Below are 20,310 nucleotides of genomic sequence, written 5' to 3'. Positions count from 1 at the left end.
GAGGGGAAAGGCTGGAGCCGAGAAGGCTGGCACTGGGTTTGTGATTGTTTGCTGTTACTGCCAGAGTTATTGTTGTTTGTTTGACTGGTTATACACATACAGATATATAATAGTAAAGAACTGTTATTCCTATTTCCCACATCTTTGCCTAAAAGCTCCTTGATTTCAAAATTATAATAACTCGGAGGGAAGGGGGGTCGCATCTGCCATTCCAAGGGAGGCTCCTGCCTTCCTCAGCAGACACCGGTCTTTCAAACCAAGACATACCTCAATAAATACACAGATGTGAATTCTGGGAATCTAAGGGCATTTACAACGAAGTGTAAATGTTATTTGCCTCATTAAACAGCCTTCAAAAATAGACCCTGATTCCTCGTTTTGACAAAACCAGCAGAATATTGTGTCTTCGGCTATTACATTAGAAAAAAGTGACTTTCTCTTCTTCTGGTTCATTGCAGCATTTGTGTGTGTCTTCGAGATTTTAATTCCTCAGTGTTAAATCAGATGTGTTATTACTGCACAGTGAAATGTGTCGGTAGATATTTAGGTTCAAATTTGCATTCTCTGACATCTGTTTTCCTGGGTGCTTTATAAACAGTTAAGTAATGTGGTGCCCAGAACAAGACACAACTGGAGATAGGCTGAACCTTTTAAGTGGAATGCTGCTCTGTCAGGTGCATTGAAACAAAACATTTTAATCTGTGCTTATGACATTTGCGTTTCAAAGCAGAATTTAGAACATTATGGTTTTCTTAATTCAAGCATATCTGTACCTAATGGTATCATCTCCAGAAATCACTTCTTGCAAATAAGCTCCTTTAAAATGCTACATCTGTCTTACTTGCTGCGGGTAGCTAAATAGTTCCATCACCTAACACCTAACAAAGACATCCCTTTATATCTGAATATCTATTTTTTTAAATATTTTGAGCAAAGGAGACATAAATATCTGAAAGTTATATACAATACCCTGGAAGTTACCTCCCTTTTTAATGTAGTTTTTTTTTATGAGCACGGGGAAGTTATTTATATGGTTTTTCATTTTAAAAAATATAATATAAAAATTCAGAAGCTGCTTCTTTGCCAGGCACTGTATTATCCCCTGAAGAAAGCACAGATTGGAAATTTAAATAAATAGATGGCAGTTACAGTAGAATGAACTAACCAGAGATGCACCTTGCACAAGACTGAGGTAACATCAAGCCTGACAATCTCAACTCTTGCACGTCATTTGAAATATAAACAACATTTAATTGCTTGGGAGATAGGATATTTCACTAAGAAGAAAAACACACTGCTTTCATTATTCACCCTGCACTTGGGAGCCAGGCTGGTGGAGCACTGCAGAAACAGTGCAGTTATGCAGACAGGCAAGTCTCACCCAGGAAGGATTGAATTCAGTGCAGGGCTACGTCAGAAGGGGAGGTAAAGTGAGATCCTATGAACAAATCCAGTGAATGCTGGGTTTAAATGCTGCTGAGAGACTTCGAAGCTTTTTTTAGCACAGTCTTTTTTCATTAGTGGTATATCAGGACAGAGCCCTAAAACAGACATGTTTCAATGCTTTAGCATCAAATCTGTTCACTCACCCTTCCTGGTTTAAGATTATCATTTTCTCCTTCCTTCCTCCATATGCTGCTGACATCTGCTGTGGCACAATACATCTGGCTCAGAGAGCCTCGCACAGGGGCTGTGAGCAGGCACAGTGCGAGGGCACTTTTGTCTGCTGGCAGAAGAGCATAAGGTGGGTTCAGCTATCAGCAGCCTGGTAAACTAATTCCCTGGGCACCTCCCTCCCAAAGCCTACAGGAGGAACACTCACTGCTTAGTGCATTACTAAAAGCATCCTCCCTCACCTCAGCTATATCGTATCAATGCAGATTTTGAGGTTTTAATATAAGCTCACTGGATTAAATGTACCACACTGCAAAATGACTCAAGTTAATTAATTAATACTGAGAACTGGGAAATGGCAGCTCACTCTGAAAGTTTGTGGTGTGATTTTGAGAAAAAGGGAGGAAACTCAATACCCTCATAATTACTTTTCATTGGAAATAATGGCATCAGCAGGAGAAGATAATGGATTTCTGTGTCTCACATGAAACACCCACCCCCAGAAGAATCTTGTGTGATTTAATTTGAAAGAAAGAAAGAAAGACTTTGATTATGTAGGGGGAAGAGATTACTCTTTTAATATGTCTTTTAGTGAACATATATGTGTATTTTTATCAAATCTAGTGTCAGCTAGACATTTGTTACATAACTGGAAAAGTTTCTTGGTTATAGCATGCAGTTAAAGCTATTTAAAAAATAGTAAGGTGGATATTAATCATTCTTTAAAAGAACACTTTGGCAGTAAAAATTTGTGTTTCTTGATTCTCACTTGTTATGCAATGCTACTGGGTTAAAAATGTTATTAATCCCAAAAGTACTAGATTGATGTGTGTGATTCATGGCACAATTATATAAAGGATTTGAGCAGGAAAAAAAGAAGGTGAGGGTAGTAGACTGAAAAGTTGTGTTTCTAGGTCAGTGGCAGGCACTCTGTACAGAAGAAGCTCTTAAGCCAAGAGAAAAATAGGTTGTCATTTTGGCACCAGAAGTGGCGTGTGCTGGGAAGCAAATTGTTCCTGATGCACAGGGGAGCTGGGCTGAGCCTGCTGATGAGAGAAGTTAAGTGAACCTTTTCTCTGACCTGATTCACCCACAGCAGTCACCTCCTAAGGTTTATTCTTTTCCATGTTGAATTCAGTCTTTGCAGTTTAGAAATCTCAGTTATAGTTTAATAAATTATCAAGTCAGAAGTCAGATTAAGAGTAACCTTGGCCATACATCCTCCCCTGGCTGCAGTTATACATAATGAAGAAGTTTGCACCCTGAACTGAACTGTGTCGCCTTCCTGTTATAACTGAACTGGGTCCAGTTTGACAAACTGGAACTGGAGTCTGAGCAGCTGAGCAGCACCAGACAGACTGAGGGCAGTGTAACACCATGAGCAAGGGGGTAGTGCTTAACAGGTGGGGGTGAGGCAGGAAACACATCTTCCCATGGCACTGCTACAGCTGACAGAGGACAGGCTGTTAATCAGAGGCGAAATCAGAGGGACATATCCCACCACTCTTGTCCTTTCCCTGCTTGCCCTGAAGCACAGTTATGCTCAGTGCTCACAAGAACGCCTTCAAGGGGTGTTGAGGCAAAACAGCACAAGAGCTTTCTAGGTGTAGTCACTGGAGTAAAGACCAACAGTTCTGTCTTTTCAGCATGTCCTTGCAAGCCTGGGAGGTTGCATTAGGGGAGCAAGGTTGGGGACAGTGTGTGCTGACTCTGGACAACAACATAGCCCATAGGACAATGTAGAAGATTTGCTGTGATTTAGAGAGACTCCAAGTGTTGTGTGAAATATCTCAGATACTTTTCAAACATCTGACAAAGGTCAGGTTTGAAAAGATAATAACAAGGCTAAATCTGTAGCCCAAGTTTCATCTTGTCCTAGCTGGAAGTCCAGCATACAATGTCACTCTTGAAATACAGAAATATAAAGTTAGCTATATTTGCAATATATCTATAAATTTAAAAATCATAGAAATAAGAGTGTTTGAATGCCTGGCTTCAGAATGATGTATTAGTCTATATTCTTTCCAATGTCTAAGGCCTTAGACACCATCACCCACATTGTGAAAGCACCTTATGGAGGTGTTTAACACTAAGAGAGGAATAGTCACATTTGAGGGTACTCTGAGCTGAATTCTGCCCTGTGTTACACCAGGAAAACTCCATAAGCTGAAAGTAAAACCTCTGTTTCCAACACCTCTTCCCAGAATACCATTTTGTAATAGTTGTTGTCATAGCTTTTTCAACTGAAAAGTTTATTCCAGTTGGGGTTGCTTAGAGGTCAAATTACAAGCAGAAAAAGGCAAAACATTTGTCAACAATTATTTCTATTATTTCTAGCAGAAAAAGGCAAAACATTTGTCAACAATTATTCCCTTTTTTCATAGAAAATTCCTGTTAATTTTCTGGGCAGCTCTAGGGAGGCATTTTGTTTTCTTTATATTTCATTTCATCTAAGTTGTGAGCTAGGATTTAAATGTCAGATATCTTTAGTTGATATAAGAGGAATTTGAAATATCTTATCTCTAGAGTCCTGTGATTGAGTCTGGCAGCACCTGGAAATCTCTATCGACGGACACCCAGCAAGTCATCCTCAATGGCTGGGTAATCTTCAAACGACACAGCGTCATCAGAGCTTGTGTTAGAACTGAGCACCACTGTACGGGGACATGCAGGGGTGCAGATGCTGGGTGGGTGTTAGCAGCAGCTGCACTTTTGGAATTGCTGGGATCACTCCGACCAAACATGGGCATGTTACAGAGATGTTGATACAAGAGCAGGCTAACCCAGGCTCCCTCTGCAGCCAGCTGAGGGAAGCAGGCACTTCCGGAGCACAGTTCACTTCACCATTAAACAGACCACAAAAACAGGACTGATAAAGCCTACCTTATTTGCTTAGATTATGCTGAAACTTGGAGAAGAAAAAAGCTCTAAGAATAAGAAATAATTTGCCACAAGCTTATTTTAAAAGAACAATTACATATGGGAACATGTCTTATATAAAGGGATTTATTTGAAGAGTCTGTTTTTAAACAGTGTATAATTATGTGCATCCTACCATAAGGGAATAATTTTGAACACAATTAGGAGTTTTGTTTTATTTTTTTTAATAAATAACTGCAATCATAAAGCAGTTCATGCTCTTTTTAAATTAGATTCCATTGCTGCATTTCTTCTACTATTTATCTACTAACTAAAAAATAAATGCACAATCTCATATAAAAATCTGATTTTCTAAGGCAATCACTGTATTCTGGATGAAAAAATTTAATTCACAGTGAGTTACCTTATGCCAGTCACTGAGTGAACTCAAAAATATAAAAGTTAGAAATGATGGTGAAGTAAATTTTAAAACTGTAGAGAGAAGATTTTATTAACTAATGTGCTCCTGTTGTGCATATATTACCCTCTAGCATTTTTGAATGTATCTTCTAATTATGTAATCAATGAAGATGCTGATGTTTACCAATGAAAGGATTTTTTCCTGTGAGTGCAGAGTTGTTAATTAACTATAACAGTCCCACAGACCTCTGCAGCTCCCTGGAAGTACGGTATGATGAAAACAAGTTTTCAGCATATCCTTTTAAATGGGCAGGGAGAATGTGGCAGAAGGATGGTATGTTTACGAACATCCCTTACAGACACCCACTGTGCCTGATAAAAACAAAACGAGGGGAGGGTATTTTTACTTCATAGAGACTCTATAGCAGAACTACACACAAATGAGTGCTGGGGAGAGACTAAAACAAGGAAAAGGGAGGATGTTTCTATGCTACTGATTTTCCTTATGCATGGAAACATGCTAACATTGTCAGAAACCATTACAGGTTATTCTTATTTACTAGTGTAATTATAATAAACATTGTGTTTCAGGGATGAGTTCTTGGATATACTGGATCTTTGACATCCAGTTCCCATGCAATTCAGCAGGCTGAAGATTTTGCCCAAGTCTTTTGGAGAGCCTTATCCTTGTGTTTTCTTGCAGTGAAGAGGCTTTGCATAAGTCTTGCTTACATTTGGCTTTTCTGGGGTCTATAGTCAGCCCACCCCATTCGTCAGAGCCACTTAATACATTTCTGCTGCATATGTATCCAGCAAAGCTCTGAAGTGGAGTCTAATCCAAGGGGACAATATGGAATCAAAAGAAGCCTATATGACTCTTCCTGCCCAGCGAAAATTAATGAATGGTGATAACGAATCACACATGAATGTTTTACAACAGATACAGCCCTGTATGCAGGGAGGGTGTTATGATGCTGTTATTTTGCAATTTTTTCTTCGGGGATCTTGGGTGAACATGCTTATTCAGCTGTGGAGAGCAAATCTTATTGCTGTAGCTGAAAGCATGTTTCAGTTAATAAGATACTAAAGATCAGGCAAAGTAAATATCTCTTCTTCAGAGGCTGTGGGCACAGAGCATGTTACTAGTCCTCTCTGTATTTTAGGCTCCTTGCCTTTTAGGGAAGTGATTATTGATTCAGAATAAAAGCCAAAATCATCATTTAACAATTAGTATTTCATTATTCTTTGTACATGGAAAGCAGAGTCTTACAAACTGTGTCACATGTTTCTGTATCCTTCAACACAGTTGGCTGGGTTTAGTATTTTCCAATTTTTGTTTTAAGTATCTGTTGGTTATGACTACACTACATCTTCCCACCATAACCATATACCTTCTCCTACGAAAGGTATGCATACCATCTAAAATATATATAAAGAAATACAACCAAAAAGGACTACATGAGATGTTCAAAATCAGTTGTTGAAAAATTGATGTTTTATGGCATAAAATCCTGGTGAAAAAATGATATCGGTTTGCACAAAACTGTTTTCATAAGAAGACTCTTGTAACAATATTTTCTTGCAGTTCAGTCTAAATGGGACTTAAAAAGAAATGTTTCCTCTTAATCCTGATGAAGCCTGAAGTGCAATGGATGCTGCGCTTAGAGTCTTCTGAGGAAGCTGAGAGCACCATCAGAGGAAAGAAGATTGTCTAGGGAGGGAGCATACAAAATTTAGCCTTCAGTTTTGGCAGTCTTTCTGCAGAGAAAAACAACTTTCATTACCTGAATGGTAAACATGAAGGTGTTTTCCTGAATTCATCTGGAATCCTTTAAAAAATTATATAATGCAAAACTTAAAACAAATATATAATGCAAAAAAAAGAAAACAAATAATACAAAACAAATGCAGACACATCATCTGTTCAAAGTAGTTCCTTGTAATTAATCAGTGTTTTGAGAAGGAATTGTTCAGCCTCAACATTGTTCGTTAATTAAGAACATGATGTTAGTGAAATCTGTTGACAGAACTATGGCTGAGCCCAAGCTCCAAGACTGAGCTTTCAGCTGAGCAGATTAACACAGACACATTTCATTTCCTCGGTGAGTCCAGTACCACAGAGGTCTCCTCACTCCCGCTGTAAGGTCATTCCATATCACTGAATGGCTTAAGGGAGGCATTGTGAAGGCAAAGGCGCAGGCCACAGGGAGGGGGGGAAGGTGCTTTTTGTTGTGAGAAAGCTATTAAAATGAGGAGAAGACAAGCCTTGAAGGAAGATTTATGAAGTTTCACATGGCTGTATTGGCTTCTTACATCTGATAGAACAAAGGACAGAAAAGTTGCCCAAAATGATATACTGCAAGGAGGATTTATGGTGATTTTAATGTGACATGGAGCAGAAAATGTGTTCTCAGCAGGATATTTATGCCTGCAATTTGAAACCTGTGCTTTGATTGTTCTAGATGATAGCAAGTTTTCTGAGGCCATCACGGTGCTGCTCACCTGGATTGAGCGAGGCGAGGTGAATCGTCGCTCTGCAAACCAGTTCTATTCCATGGTGCAGTCGGCCAACAGCCACGTCCGCCGGCTCATGAACGAAAAGGCGGCTCACGAGCAAGAAATGGAGCAGGCCAAGGAGAGTTTCAAAAATGCCTTAACAGGGATCCTCACTCAATGTAAGTAGCTCCCTTTTTGTCAGTGTTGTTGTAGTGATGGTGGTGGTGGTGGTAGTGGTTTTATCATTTTGTTTGTTTGGGGGTAAGTAGTTGCGATGCAGTCATGCTCTACTTCTTATCCTATTCCATACTCTATGGCAATTTGGAGGATCAAGGACCATTCCTAAGAACTTATTATTCAAGGTGAGCAAAGTTTCAGTAGTTTTTTTTATTAATAGATGAAGATGTGCTCTATTCACAATGTCTACTGTTGTGTAGACATAACACTTCAAGAATGGACAAGACAGAAGCCTCACTGCTCTGAGAAAAGATCACTGTTTTTTGAGAGAAGGTATATTTAGCCTGTGTGTGGCAGCTAGTTAGCTAGGCCAATTACAGAATAGAGCACAATTAGGTGATATTTTTAGCCTGGGTTTAGGTAAAAGGCAGTAGAATCCAGTAACTTTTAGGGAGGTATTCACAGGTACAGGCCACCTCCACAGTAGAAGAATATGTTGTACTGTTGCTGGCATCAGGACTGCATGGCTGATACAATGCCAGCATTAATTGGGCAGATAAACTGTCTTAAATACCTAGTGCTGGCAGCTATTTCCTTAGTGCAGAAATACAATCAATGAACTTACCCTAATGAGGTTCCTTCATAAAACAATGATCAGGATACTCCCCTAGGAGTTGTCTTCAAAGGAGGAAAGGAGAGGAGAGGAGAGGAGAGGACAGGAGAGGACAGGACAGGACAGGACAGGACAGGACAGGAGAAAAAAAAGGGGAGGAAAAAAGGAGAAAGAAAACTGATTTAATTGTTGGTGGTTTTCAACATGCCTACTCATGGCTCCTCAAGCAAGAGGCTTCAGAAAGGTGAAGCCTGGAGCCAGCTCTCATGCCATGCCAGTTGAGGACAAAACCCAAGATAATTTACCAGTTAGAGGACAATGAAGTTGTTACATTGTAATTTCTGAATCATACCCCTGATCTTTACATTAAACAAAAAAAAAAAAGCCCTAAAGGCTTTTCTGCAATTTGTTTATGGTCCCTCAATGGACATGCTTTAAAAGTTAGGGTTGAAGGCATAAGCTTGGATGAACTTGTCTGGCTTAAGAGAGCAGCCACTGAAGCTTCTTGCATAAGTGATGGAGAGCTCAGCATCTCAGAAGACCAATTCACCCCAGGGCATATGCCCTATTTTAAGATCTTAGATGCCAAAACTTAGCAGCAAAGATTCTGGGCCAAAGATATTTGATTTCTGTGGACATATGTTCAGAGAGTAAATTTAAAAGACCAGCTAATTCCCTTGGTAATTTGCTAGGCAATATTGTCTTCCGTTTCAGCATCTAAAAGGCAGCATGAGGCACAGAGATGCAGGCACCGCGCATGGCGTGCTGTTCAGTTCACACCAGGGCCTCTCTAGTTTTGTGTGCAACAGCCAGCTCTAGCACTCAGAAATGCCTTCTTCAGCTGCATTAAAAAAAGTCCCCCATTGTCAGCAGGCTGAACTTTAGTTAAATCAGTCTAAATTAGCCCATTTTTCACCAACTGTTGTAGAACATCTGTCACTTGGAAATAGAGATCCCTGTAGTTTCAGGTGGAAATTTGCAGTTTTGGCTATCTGTTTTGCTCCTGTAATGTGCTGAATGCTGAACTTACAAAAACAGAAATAGCTCTGGCTTCAAAATGTGAGTTTCATAGTGCCACACTAACAGCAGTGTCTGGAAGAAGGACGTTTCTGACAGATCTGGCCGAAAAGGACAAGAACAGCAAAAGGCAGCCTCCGGGAAAGGTGTTACTCTGTGGATTTTATAAAAACAAATTTTACAAGCTTTTGAGATGTTCCCCACTGGTTATTTTACAAACATCATAAACATTGGCCATTATTAGCATTAATATATCTTTGCAAACTTGCTGCAAAGAGATGGATGATGTTTTTCCTTTACACATGCATCTGCCTAAGACTGCTAAGCATGGAGCCTCTGAAATGAGCTTCCCTTTTTCAAGGAAATTTGAATTGATCTGTATTTGAATTGATCTGAAGAATGTTTGTCATGCATGTTTTTCCATTGTTTTTCCTCAGTCCTGCATAATTGGTTACAATATGTCAGTTGCTTTATGAAGAAGAATTTGAAAATAGATGTCCAAAATAGGTGTGCATGGCCTATTAAATTATGCAGAGTGACAAAAACCCACTTCTGTTCTTCTGCAGTAAGGATCCAAAAGTCTAGTGTAGTGCTGCATCTGTGTGGCCATTTGACATAAATATTACAGTATTTTAAGAACATCATGTGACATTCCTCTGTCATGAACTAGGTCAGACGTCCAACCTGGAGCTGACCATTCTGGGCTTTCTTTGCAGTCAGAAGAGAGAAAAATAAGAATCTCCATGGAATGAGTCATCAAACCGACCACATGGTGCTCTTCTGGTGAGATGAATCATCCCTTGGATATGCCATTTTTCCTCTGCTGCCCATAGAGGATTCACAGGGGGCCTAGCTCTGAACCAGATGTCCCACTTTTTAAGTGCCTTGTTCAGAGCACGTTAATCCCACTTACTGTGTATAGCCTTGATATAGACAGGTGTAGCATCAGGGAGAACTTGGAGTTAGATAAAAATACCAGCAATGAATGTTATGGGGAGTGAAAAAGAAATAAAACTGGCTTCAAGTGCACTCACCTGGAACACACACACACACGCATACACACACACTGTCTTAGTGGGTCTCAATAGAAAATACTTTCTTATTAATGAGGATTACTGTGGCCAGAACATTTCATTTTATGGCCCAACTACTAAAGAAGTACAGGCATTGAAATCCCTGCTACAAATTTGTGCCTGGAGGTATTTAGGAGATCACTGAGTAGATTACCCCTAAAATTTGTATCAATTACTCAGCACGTGAATTAATTACCTGACCAAGGTACTCGTGCCAGGATAATCTGTGAAATAAAGTGTATTACTGCTGTCACATCACATATTTATAGCACCTGACTTAAGTGCCACAAGGAGTCTTAGCCTTGTTATGGCGCTTCTTCAGTTATTTAAGGGATAAAGAGAGAAAAACATCCACTTCCATCTTTTTATTAAATTACTTAATTTTTCTAGATTTGAATTTGTGCTTAAAGTATGGATTGGTTTCAAGGATTTTGGATAGGTCTGTCTTTGTGGTTTGACATCTTCTACTTTGCCTCCACAGCTTAGTTACCGGTGACACTGCCCCCCAACTTTCCATTCATCTCCGTTTCATTTCCTCACAAATCTCCTTTTCAGCCTAAGGTTTACAGATGTTAATCCTCATGTTTAAGGAAAATGGAGGCCCTAGACATATCCCTGTTGGGCTGTTGGTGGTTTTTTAGACTACACCAAAGCTGCAATTATGTCCTCTGACTCTCTTCTCCATGCACTGTAAACTTTGCCTACCTCTTACTGAGTTTTCAGACTATTTTAATGCAGTCTCCCTTGACAACACTGTCAAAAGTACCTATAGGTGAATGAAAATTCCATGTTCAAAAATTATTTTGATATCTGTAGAGTAAGACATAAAAGGTGGTGGAAGTGTCCCAGTATACAAATTCATAAATTACACACACAGTCTAATGAAGAGAAGTGCCCCATGGCTGGTTACTGAGCAGTCAGTAACCAGCATTTATTTGGTCATTTTTGTCCATTTTACTAATGAATTAATGGACTTACTGGACTGAAGCCAGGTCCCCATCAGAGTCTATGCATCAGTCTTTTGTGTGCCTGTGGGGGAACAGTGGGAGGGTGGTTTTGATCACAGAGCCCCCTGGCCAGATTACTTGTCATAGAATTAGTAAGGTTGGAAAAGACCTCCAAGATAATTTGGGCCCACCCTTGAATGAATACCACCATGCCAACTAAACCATAGCACTAAGTGCCATGTTCAGTCATTTCTTAAACACATCCAGGGATGGTGACTTCACCACTGCCCTGGGCAGCCTCTTCCAATGGTTAACCACCCTTGCAGTGAAAAAATTCTTCCTGATGTCCAGCGTGAACATGAACAAGGGGGAATGGCTTTAAACTGAAAGGGGGCTGGTTTAGATTAAATATCAGGAAGAAATTCTTTTCTGTGAGGGTGGTGAGACACTGCAACAAATTGCCCAGAGAAGCTGTGGATGCCCCGCCCCTGGAAATGTTCAAGGCCAGGTTGGATGGAATTTTGAGCTGGTCTAGTGGAAGGTGTCCCTGCCCATTGCAGGGGGTGGAAACCACATGATCTTTAAGATCTGTTCCAAGGCAAACCATTCTATGATTCTACAGATTGAGATTATGCAATTTGCCTCTTTGCTTGTAGCGTCTTCATTGTTGCTGAGCATCTTCAGCCCTTATTCGTGACAGGAAATGAAGCTAGATTCAACTTTGATTTGATCCAGTAGGTCTGTCCATTTAGGAAGAACCAAAGGTTTGGGGAGGAAGGCTGTGTGTCACTTGCCCCCTTTTGGGAATATCACAATTGTCACCTTGAGTTTTCCTTTCCTTTCTACTAAAGGACTCCAGTGGTATATTAGATTACACTGACTTTTTCTCAAATAGCTGGTAGGTATTTGATATGAATTACAATCCCTGTCAAAAAAAAAAAAAAAAAAAAAAATTTAGCTAAATAATTCTGAAGGGAAAAACATTTTCAATAGACTGAATAAAATCCTCTTCCTTTCAGGTTTCTTCATTTTCATTCTCTGATCTCCTTGGATATGATTTAATCTGTTTTAACATTATCAATGCCTTCACAGATAGAATCTACATTTTTTTTAATATTAAAAAAGTAAGAAGAATGTTAAAAATCCTTTTTGAGCTCTCTTCAAAAAATGATTGGCATCAGGTTTTTTTCTCTTTACATGTTCACTTCAGAAGTTGCTCTCTTGCTTTAGAAAAGATAGAATTTACCTTGATATGGTGGTGATTACTAAAATCACTGTCTTATATGATTTGCTTTAAATTCCATACTTTAGTCCTTTCTCCCAAAAACCTTCCACTTTTTAGTATTCTCATAGTACTAAAAATGAAGCCACTTTCATTACAGATATTGAAAGCATGCTGGTTATAATTCTCTTAGCAGTCAGACTTTTATATACAATCATGTTTTCCAGAGTATTCTTTGAATTGCTCCACATTAGTAACAACTTTTAAAAGGATTTTCCTGCTCTTTAATTGTCCAGTCTTACAGTCTTTCTTTCTTTTGCCACTGACTAATTCAAAAATATGAGCTTACCTTATGTGCAATTTTTAGGTCATCATTAAGCTCTTTGTGAAAGAGATTGAGTCATATAATGTGTTTTTACAGTGCAGCCCAGTTCTCGGTGTCATAGAACGCCACTGTAATACAAATAAAAACATTAATCATTCATGTCATTAGTTGCCACTATTACTTTATACCTTGATGCATTTCTAAAAAAGAAAAAAATAAAATACAAAATAACCTCTACAATCCATCCAGTTGCTTTTGTTAGCTCATTTAGTCAGTGTGCTCTTGACTTGTTTCTATACTAATAATGTGTCAGTAAAGCTCAGCTGGATCTCTCTATTCTTTTTTCAGTTGTCCTTCTATTTTCTGTCTCATATACACTTGTTCTCAAAAGCATTTCTATTCAAGATGCTGTGGCAGTGGCAGAAGACAGAGATGAAAGACTCCACTTTTACTTTACCTTGCATTCTTGTAGTTCCTCCCCTTTTTCTGGCAGTATAACCCTTGGTGGTTGCAACTGGTAATGTTTCACATAGCTTATTCCTCTGTGTTTGATTTTCTTTGAATTTCTGCATTCCTTCCATTGTCTGTAGCTTTCACGCCAACTAAAGTAAATACAAATCTTGGTATCGATTTAAACATGGCCAGAATTTCAACGGGAGCTCTTCTGTTATTTTTAAGACTTCTTTTTTTTTTTTTTTAAATGTAGGCCATTAAATATGCATGGTATTTTGTAGAAAAAGAAAAGCACTGCCTTCCTAGAGATTTCAGGCTTTTTTGACAACTCATGCCAGTTGCCTGGAATCTGCAGTTCTCCTGGATGATAACACAAGGTTCAAGGCAAAGAACCTCATGTGCTTTAATCATGTGGAAATCTGTGCTTGGTTTTGACCTGCTTTGCTGAGTATAGACAGGGGTAAGGGTCTGATGCGTCACAGAACTGAGCTGTAAATGTTCTATGGAAATAAAGGATAAGGGAAGAGAGTATGACATTGGGTAAGGAAGGAAAGGTGGAGGTTTCACCCAAAAGCATGAGTTGGCTGTGCATACCATGTGGTCTGCACATCTAAAACTGTTCAGACTGCTTATACATGATTGAATAAACTTTATAAACATGACTAACCTTATACAATTATGAGTGATTGAAATATTTGCTCCCTTCAATGTGCACTAGTCATGCTTCATATCAGATCTCTGGATTTGTACACCGTTTGTGATGATGACAGAGGTGTTATGGGGCAAGAAAAGAGTTTTGGAAAGGGATAGACTATGTGGGAGAGAAAGATGGACACACATGGAAGGAAGGAACAAAAATACAGAAGGAAGAAGTCATGGCAGGCAAGGGAACATAAGGTATGGCAACAAATGGAGAAGTAAATTTCACCCCAAAGGTGTGTGAGACAATGTTTTGTTTTGATTGCCAGAAGAGGCTACGGCTGTTGAAACCTCCTCATCCATATCTTTATCCTTTTTCTTCAGTAAAAGTAACCATATTATGCCCCAAACAAACATAGCTCTCCTGATCTCCTAGGAACTTTTTAATCTGCAAGATTCCTGCATAATTATTACTTCACTTAATGGGACCTGTGATGTCTTAGTCCCATTTATGATGTTCCCACATCGCAGAGTTCCCTTGGAGTTCTCTTTTTGGGCAGACTTGCCAAACATGGTTGTTCCCACTTTTGCTATTTTAAATCTGAGAACTGAAAGGAAAGGTGTGCCTAACAATAAATAAAAAAAAGAACAGCTAATTAAAAGCAGTACATTGGAGATGGCTTATAATCGTGTCAAGCTAATGAAGAAAGCAGTATTCACTTCAGCTTCCTTTGAGTTGGTGGGGGGCAGTTGAGGTTTTTCTAGGGTTTTTTTCTGGTTGTCAACACAAGGTTCATAAAGTCCATTCTGTAATGTAAGATGGTGGCATTGAAAGAGCAGGTACTGTACATTTGTACTTACCCTGCTGTGTTGTGCTGGTCTGATGTTAGGCTCCTGTTTGTTGAGAACTGACATGAAGGTGAAGTGGTCTTGTTGTGTCCGAGTGATTTATCACATGGCACAGCGCCAGCTCTTGCGGTTACACCAAGCTGTCAGTTTCTCTGTTGTAAATTAAACCACATTTCACAACCTAAAAGATTTCAAAGCTTAAATTGTAGACAGATTTTCTAGCAATACCTTGCAGGTCAAACTGGGCTCTCTTTAATTAAACTGTATTTTTTTTTATTTCAAATTTTAACAGGGAGTGTTCTTCTATTTCTAGAACTATCAATTGTTGATATACATACCTCAGAAAAGTAACTGTGCAGGTTTTTCAGTATGAATCCTTTCTTTAGTATCCCCATAATCTTTTAGTATCCCCATAATGCTCCTTCTTTCACTGTTCCCAACTGGCTTTCTTAGCTGAAAGAAGAAGAAAGGAAAATAATGACTGCTGATACAGGGGTTTGATATTCTTACAAGACATGGGGTTATAGTAAGTGTTGTGGTATAAGTAATTTTTTCATTCCTTGTCTGTGTGGAAGGATCTCCTTATTGTATTAGAAAGAAGTATGTCTTCCTGCATCACTCATGTATAGACCACTGACATTCACTCAGCCTCTTAATAACCCACACAAGCAGATTGGCTAGGACCAGTCTGAGTCAGATGGAACGGGAAGAGGGACCAAGCATGAACCCAGACACACACCCTCCTGGTCTCAAATGCTGTAGGACTAGTCAAAGGGAAAAGAAGAAATAATTTAGAGAGAGGACATTCTTTCTAGTATTCAGGTAGGTGAGACAGGGTAGACGGAAGAGGAAAATATCCTTCTTCCTCTGGTAAGTCTTGTAATTGCTCTCTGCACTGCTGAGACCTCTGCATCAGAGAGCAGAAAAGGTGGGACTGCTAGAAAGGATGACCCCACTGACTCTGTCTGCAGGATTAAATTAAACTGAGCTAGGGCAGGCTGGCCCATACTGTTCAACTGTAAGAAAGGTGTTGCTCTGGGTCAGCTAGTGTTTTCCCGCAAAATGTGGTGCAGTTTAGAGTTTGATGCAGGCCAAGTAGTTTCTCAGAAAAGCATCTTTTGGGGGAGAGAGAAGCATTGCTGCTGCAGAGACACTCAGCATGTTATGTCCACTGGTTTCAGGGAACAAGAATGATCCCTGGCTGGTTTTGATCACTAGTACAGATGTAGTTATTGGTAGTAGGGCAGGTTGAGGAATGGCATCCTTGCAAGCTTGCCGCCCACGCAGCAAAATGATTTGGGAGATAAATCACTCCAGATAAATCACCATTCTCTCAGTCTGTTCAAAAATCTGGAATTTGGGGATATAATAGTGAAGTCCTATAGTTTTCTCCTTTATCATGCTATGTCTCAACACCATGACTTAAGGAACCTACAGACATCTGGGCAGCATGCAGACCAAATTTCTTTGATAGGTTTGCAGATAACTGTGGATTTTAAATTTTTTTTTTAAAAACACAGCCAAACACAAAACCCCAACAAAACCAAAACCAAAGCTAAGCAACTATGGCATTTATTTGTGTCAATGAGATATTTTGCATAGCTGTCAAAACTTGTATCTTCATTATACAAATCTATAATATCCTTTGCTTATGTATCCAGCTGATGATCTGTGGTATGCTTTACTTTAGGACCCATCTTTGCATTATCTGCACTCTTCTCCAGGGTGATATTTCTAACTCTTATGTTTTCCTCTGCTAGTCAAAGGCAATCACATCTGTTTCTCCGTCTGTGCCATGTGATTTGAGTAACAGGAAGAGGCTGCAGGTTTTCAGCTCTAAAAGTGAGAAAGGCAAATTCTTTTTTGAAAGTAAACAGTACCACAACCAAAAGACTCTTTGGCTCAAATTAATTAAAATAATGTATGTTTCATTACTCCACAATCTGTCCACCATTTCTCTTACTAATGTCACATGTCATTTACCTATGCACAATTTTAGCCTTGGACTTAATGCTAACTTCTGTTCAGTTCATTACCAAATGCCTTTCAGGACTGTTGCCAAAAATATTCTCTTCCCTATCCAAAACTGACCTGGAGATTCTAATTCATTCACTGCAGCATCTAGCCTTGGCTACTGTAATTCCTTGGTTTGCTGGGCTTGAAGCCAAATCGATTGGCAGACTGCAGCTTAGTCAGAATTCAGCAAGGCTTCTGACCCAAACCACGCCAACTCTATATCCTCCCTGTGCTGCGACTCTATATTTGAAAGGCGTGTTATACATTTACTGTAACAGTTTCCTTTACACTGTAATTTTATGGGTGGAATTTTTCTTTTACCCTTCATGTCAACTGTCACACTCTTACAGAATTTTTCTGAGCTAAATTGCCATATATTCTACTCTGACACTTGCAGTAATTTAGTGCAAAGCCCTTTTCATCATGTGTCCCTAATTGGTGGAATTTGGAGTAAAATGCTACATGAAATCCGATTGTCTGCCAGCCAAGACTTTTGTTTTTATTCTAGCACATTATTTTTCAGTTTCTATTTTGTTTCTTTTTCTATTACAAATTATATATATTATAATATATATAGTATAAAATAATATACATGGCAGCTTATAATGTAATAAGCAAAGGCAAAATTGAGCACTTCTTGACTCCTGAACCCAGGGATAAATTTCAGCCTTCACTCAATCATGTATTTAAAATAGACTGCTTGTTAAATGTAATGCAGGGTAAAAGTGTTCTCTCTACCTCTTAATCTGCAGATGAGGCTACACTTTGGTTCTCGTTGGTTTCTATTTTTCTTTGGTAGTATAATTTTCAAATATCCTGTATCAAATATTTTCTTGCCCTGGAGATATTTTAGTTTTCTATTTAATACAATCTTCTGTGCAACTTCTGCAGGCATTGTTTAAGGGATTTTTGCTGTTTTTCCTAGCTTTTCTGGTTGATTTTGCGTTTATACTTGATAACAATACCTTTTCAGGTAGCATTCTTTATGGCAGCAGAAACTAAGGCTTAAACTTTCTATTAATATAATTGTAGAAATATATATATAGCTATGAGCTGGCCCCTCTAATAAAGTGTATTGTAGTTGCATTACATTTGTTAAACATTGGTACTTGCATATCACTCTAGGCTTAGTTGTTTGGGTCTTTCTAGTTATTTATAACACAGCAGAAAAACAATTAGATAATAATCCTTTGTCTGAAATATGCCATGTAAATTACTAGCCACAGACTAAGTCATTAGGAAAGATGCAATTACTTACATCCTGTAAGTTATATTGATGGGAAAAACAATGACATGTTATGGACCCTTCCAGAACAATGTGGTTTTTTAAGTCCTAATTTAGTAAGGAAACAGCTTTGCATATGGTCAATGAAAATTTGATATAGCATAGAAGTCACTAACAGATGTTTGACAATGAATATTTCATGTTACTTAATAATTCTACTTACCAGTCACAGTTGACAGTACAGTGCATTCTGGAGTTCAAGGTGCCTTAGAGAGATAGATATTACCTGTTATATAGTTTTGAAAATTTCTTCCTGGAGATCAGAAAATAATCTGAAAACCATGGTCAGCCGTGAGACTGTTTCACTCAGATTCTGGAGATATCAGCCCAAAACCTGGGGCCTCTCTTTGGCCAAGTTTTACCCAGACACAGAAAAAATATGAGTTAACTGGAGAGTTTCTCAGCTAATATAAATCTCTCATGGCTTCCTGTTAGGGGTGAGTCTACCATCCTTATGGGCTGTGTGTTGCTGGATCAGTTACCCATACAAATTTGATCCTGATCAGGAGTGAGTATATCATGTCTTGTCTTCCAATTTCCCAGAGCAGAAGCATTATGCCAGCTTTAGGGTTCCAGGGTATCTATGGGAAAATAAATGAGTCTTGGTGCAACAAGAACAAATGTGGCAGAGCAGGTTTATATTGAATTGCCATCTTGTAACACCTGAACGCAGGATTTTGGTGCAGTACAAAAAGATGTGAAGGCACTTCCCTGTACTGTCAAACCATGGTCTTGGTTACTCTTTAGCTCTAACGTAATGCTTGGAGACCTTTTATGTTGGAATTTGCAATGCTTCATAGCCTAGATTGCTGTGAATATTGAAATTGCTGTATATACATTGACACTTTCTTTGAATAGAGCACTGGTATGTTGGTCCTTGATACATACTAATTTAGTATTCTCCTCTACATTTTCCTTTTTATTATCCCTCACTGCCTGTTTTATAAAGTTTCTTTAAATGCCTTGACTTTTAGCATGTTGTACTCATACTATCCTACCTCTTTAGTTTTTTTTTTTAATTCTTAAATGTTAGGGAAGTGAAGAGGATCCTTTTAATGTTCACTTTGTCTACTGCAGTTATACAAGAAAAACCTATGGCATCTTCCTAGTCTGTGTTTCCATTGAGGAGAGTTTCTGAAATGATCAGATAATGACTTTTGATAAATCTTAGCACCTGTTCACATAATGGAAATTAAACACTTTAAAGTTCAAATGTTTTTCAAAATTCGGATGATCTTATTAATACTTATTAGTGGAAAATGGCAAACCAGCTCTTCCTTGTATTTTTGTGAATCTTTTTCTACTTGAATTTCCACTTGCAAACTGAAAACAGATTGTTAATTAAGCAAAATTTTCTGAGCACCTGGGTCATCAACACAACAATAGTAATTAAATTCTAGCCTCAATTTCTATACACATAATAATAGAGTGCTTTACCATTTTCATTCTTTTCAAATTAATTGAAAAAATATACACAGCGTAACTTCCTTGATACATCCACTCTTCAGTCTAAGCAAGTTCTAATGGGCTGAAATTATCACACCTACCTTTAAAAGTTTAACAGATTACCAATGGATAAGATCATCACAGTAAGTCTGAGGCACTTTCTTTATTGTAAACTACCTATACATATTAATTTTAAAAGATAATGAACTACAATTATTTTCTATGACTTTAGAAGGTAATTAACCATCCCTGAAAGAAAAACTTCCATTCAAAATGTTGTAATCTTCTGGAACCTGAAAGTGGTAAAAAAACAGAGAATAGAAGAAATGTGCTCAAATGAGTGAGATTAACTTTCAGTTCTAGAGGTGAAAGATACGTAACTGCTTTAGTAGGTGAGCTCACCATTTTAGAAAGGATAGGTTACCATGTGTGATAAGATTCTCTACATCTCTGACTTAAGGGAAGAAGGAGAGAAGCTCTTGATCAGCAAAATGAGGGACCAGGGCAGAGGGTGTTACAGCACTCCCACCACCGCTTTTCAGAGAGAAGAGGAAGAAGTGCTGCAAGCTGCAACTTGATAAAAAAAGGACATTGTTTCCACCCAGGAATCTAAAGAGGTAGATAGCAAAGAACCTTGTCCAAGAGCTGAAGAATTTTTTAGTTCGACTTCATAGGTTGGCACAGCTGCTCATTCAGGAGCACAGCCAAGGTTGTTTGTAGAAAATCTGGTTTTATTGGTGTTTTCTTCAGTTAATTGTGCTGGGATCAAGGCAACTTACATCTTGGCCAAATCATTTTTAGGCAGGTGACTGTTGTGGAAGGACAATGTTGCTTGTAACTGAAGTGAAGAGAAAGAGTG

At 38.6% G+C, this 20,310-nt stretch overlaps 1 protein-coding gene across 10 annotated transcripts in view; it reads left to right on the top strand.

Moving 5' to 3' along the window:
• The window catches only part of ENOX1 (ecto-NOX disulfide-thiol exchanger 1), a 289,993-nt gene that overhangs the window by 200,626 nt on the left and 69,057 nt on the right, over nucleotides 1–20,310 (top strand). For all 10 annotated transcript variants that reach the window (XM_017733589.1, XM_017733588.1, XM_017733579.1 and 7 more), the window contains one exon: nucleotides 7,356–7,568. In XM_017733589.1, coding sequence (XP_017589078.1) covers nucleotides 7,356–7,568 — 213 coding nt within the window. The remainder of the gene's footprint in view (nucleotides 1–7,355; nucleotides 7,569–20,310) is intronic.

Source organism: Corvus brachyrhynchos, unplaced genomic scaffold (genome assembly GCF_000691975.1).
Source record: "Corvus brachyrhynchos isolate BGI_N302 unplaced genomic scaffold, ASM69197v1 scaffold202, whole genome shotgun sequence".
Taxonomy (NCBI): Eukaryota; Metazoa; Chordata; class Aves; order Passeriformes; family Corvidae; genus Corvus; species Corvus brachyrhynchos.
This window is presented reverse-complemented; position numbering and strand designations above follow the sequence as displayed.